This window comes from Diceros bicornis, chromosome 31, assembly GCF_020826845.1.
Source record: "Diceros bicornis minor isolate mBicDic1 chromosome 31, mDicBic1.mat.cur, whole genome shotgun sequence".
NCBI classification, from domain to species: Eukaryota; Metazoa; Chordata; class Mammalia; order Perissodactyla; family Rhinocerotidae; genus Diceros; species Diceros bicornis.
In genome coordinates this window covers 17,396,739-17,400,306 of record NC_080770.1, presented here as the reverse complement: position 1 = coordinate 17,400,306, position 3,568 = coordinate 17,396,739, and the positions used below count along the sequence as shown (strand labels likewise).

General features: G+C 36.7%; 1 protein-coding gene across 1 annotated transcript; it reads right to left on the bottom strand.

Annotated features, from left to right (window-relative positions):
* Positions 1-2,109: 2,109 nt before the first annotated feature.
* Positions 2,110-2,808, bottom strand: LOC131395353 (putative olfactory receptor 2B8). The gene has a single exon (XM_058527266.1). The coding sequence runs from the start codon at positions 2,806-2,808 to the stop codon at positions 2,110-2,112; it is 699 nt and encodes a 232-aa protein (XP_058383249.1).
* Positions 2,809-3,568: the final 760 nt, after the last annotated feature.

Below are 3,568 nucleotides of genomic sequence, written 5' to 3'. Positions count from 1 at the left end.
TTTACATGTTTTGGCTATGTGTAGCCCCCATGAGAATTTTGTAATTTTTTTCTGCACTTTTAACTAATTCATCCGTTTATAGAGTTTGAGAGGTAAGAAGAGTTGGTAATTTTTGTGAAACAAAAAAACTTTCCATTTTATATACCTTTAGTCATTTCATGTTTCTTTCCACACATAATTTAATATTATGTTTCCAATTTATAAATAGCCAACTAAGCATGTATTTCTTATTTGCCAGTATTTGGGGGAATTTTAAATGTTACTTTTTACTTAAATAAATAGTTCAGAAGAAAGTTGGTTAGAAGTATATGTTTCTAATCCTCGTTCACATATTGAGTCAATATACAATATATGCAGTCATTTGTATATCAAGGCAAGTATACACAAGAAAACCACTACTGTTTAATGAATACGGCTATTTGGTTAGTGATTTTGCTTTTTACTTTTTAAATCAATTTTAAATCAGTGATGTCTACTTTCCCTATTCCATCAGAGATGCTTCATTTACTGATTGTATATGACCTATATATTTAAGTAGAAGAAATGGTTGCTTTTTAGTTGTTGTATATCTATGAAAGGAAAATTACATTCTTTTTATTTTATTCTAAATTGTGAAATAAAGTGAGAAAATTTTAGAAACAATTTATCTTTAATGTAATAACATGTTAATCAAAGGCCATATTTAAATTTATTAAGTATACTAATGCTAAATTACATTTTGTTATTTTCTTAATTCAAAGAATAATTATTTTTAAAGATACCATTGGTTGAAAAGCTTTAAAACCAGGAAATTTGTTTCCACAAATTTGTGATTATATATATATCCGCCTGTGTTCCACACAGCATCCAGAGAGTCCTTTAAAAACATAAGTTGTGTGATATCACCCTTCTTCATAATACTTACATTTTACCAAGAGTAAATCCCTACTTCTTACCTCAGTCAATACAGCCCTGCATCATCTGGCTGCTGCCTCCCTCCCAGCCACACCTCCCGTTGCCCTGCTTCTCACTAGTTTCCTTTATTCCCTCAAACAGAGCAAACTCTCTCATACTTCCACAGTCTTTATTCACAACCACCCTCCACCTAGAAAGTTTGTCTCCTCAATCTCACTGCTATCTCTCCTTCTGATCTTTGCATGCAGCCTCCTCAGAGAAGATCACCCTACCTATTACTGTCTGTCACTGCCCCTTGATGATTATTTCCTTTTTTGCATTTTTCAAAATTTTTCAGTATAATTGTGTATATATTTTGTATATTATATATATGTATATTATATGTATGTATAATATATGTATAGTATACATATTTATGTATATATGAGGAAAGAAAGTGTTTCTATTTTATTTAACATTATGTTATATAGTCATTCAATAATATGTAGCGAACGAATGAATGAATCCATTAATTAACATTTGACTAAATCTTCTGTTTCTGATCATTGCTATCCTCCTGTCCACACAATCAGCCTAAGACCACCAGGAACAAACCCACAGACAGGTAAAATCAGATTTATTGATCCATTGCAAAGGGGAATATCACATACTAGGATTTGGAGGTAAAGGTGGAGATAAGATGAAATTTAAATGAAGCAGTATTTTGACAGATTCGTTGCAAAGCAGGGCTGTACGTGAAGGGGTCAAAATCAGGTCTCAACCACAAAGTAGGTGTAGGGTCTTGTTTTCTTGGAAACTACAAAATTAAGACAGATGTGAAATGTTGCATCCAAAAACCCTTATCTGAAGTTCTGCTCCTGAATTGAAAACTAAGAATGCTTCTTTACGTCAAGATGCTTTAGATCCTCCAGGCAGGAGTAAGAAGTTTCATCTTACTGGTATAATTTCAAGCAATTAATTCCGTATAGTCTATAATTTTAGAGAACTAAGATTTCTCAAAAAGTAGGGAAATAGTAGTCACTCAATGAGGGGAGTTGTTTTGATACATTAAGCTGTGGTTTGTTCTTGGGGGAGACATTTCCTGTATTTGCAGCTGGATTTATGTGTCTTTTAAGAATGGCAGGGCAGATGTTGACAGTCTAGGCTATTTTTCACTCTCTCACTTCATATTCAGAAGTCAGTTATCTTAGATTAGCAGTTAACCTTAGTGTTCCATTAAGAGCTCTCATGTCCTCTTACAATAGCTCTCCTTAAAACTCCTTTCACATCTTGGTTCCTGAGGCTATAGATCAAGGGGTTGAGCATAGGTGTGATCACAGTGTAGAACACCGCAATGATCTTGCCCCCAGCGCTGGAGAACTTTGACTGGGGTCTCATGTACATGAAGATGGCAGTTCCGTAGAATACGGTCACCACTGTCAGATGAGAGGCACAAGTGGACAGTGCCTTCTGCCTCCCAGGGGCTGCCCGCATGTTGAGAACTGATAGAAGGATCCGGGCATAGGAAACAGCAATGAGGAGAAAAGGAATGAAGACAATGATAATACTGAAGATAAAAACAACCAGCTCGGTAAACGAGGTGTCAGCGCAAGCCAACCTCAGGACGGAAGGCATCTCACAAAAAAAGTGACTCAGGACATTGGGCCCACAGCAGGGCAAACTCAAGGTGAGGACATTGATAATCAAGGAGCTCAGGAAGCTACTGGACCAAGAAATGGCTGCCAGTTGGACACAGGTGCATTGGTTCGTAATGACAGTATAATGAAGAGGATGACAAATGGCTACATATCTGTCATAGGCCATGACACCAAGGAGAACACATTCAATCATGCCAAAGGAGAGGGAGAAGTACATCTGAGCAGCACAGCTGGGAAATGGGATGGTCTTCTTTTTTCCCACCACGTTGGACAGCATTTGTGGGACATTAGTGGATGTGAAGCAGATATCCAGAAAGGAGAAATTAGTGAGGAAAAACTACATGGGGGTTTGGAGATGAGGTTCTATATGGATAATAGTGATAATAATCATATTACCAGCCACTGTTAATAAATAGAAGAACAAGAACATAATAAAAAGAATGAGCTGCATCTTTGGATGAGATGAGAGCCCCAGGAATACAAATTCAGTCACTGTGAAGTTTGTTTTTATCATATCCATTTCTCAAGCAACCACCCTCTTCCAGAACCATCCACTCACTGAAGACAAAAATCAAATGCCCTATATGTCACAGTGTTGGAAATGCAAGACCCAGTTAAGAAAGCAAGGAGAAGTCTTGGTCTGACATTACATCTTGAGTATCTGAATTGTACTACAAACGGAAAGCTTTTCTTCGGCTTTTGGAAGGAATATTCTCTTGATGAGATCAAGAATTTCAAACTCAAATGCTGACTAAGTTAAGCAGATATCCTTTCATTATTTCTAAGAGTATGCTCTTTTGCCTATTCATAATCTTTCTAAACTCTACTCATTTTTCAAAGCCTTTCTCATCCCTCATCTCTTCAAAAAGACCAAATTATCTTGGTTCTACACCTAACAATAGAGCAGCATGATGCAGCACTCACATAAAAAGCAGTGAAGGGCATTGCTTCATGTGCTATCCACCAACCCAAAGGTAAAGACAGAAAAAGCAGCCTGTGGTTCTTCTGTGTCATCCTGATGCAACTTTCTAGTCTTA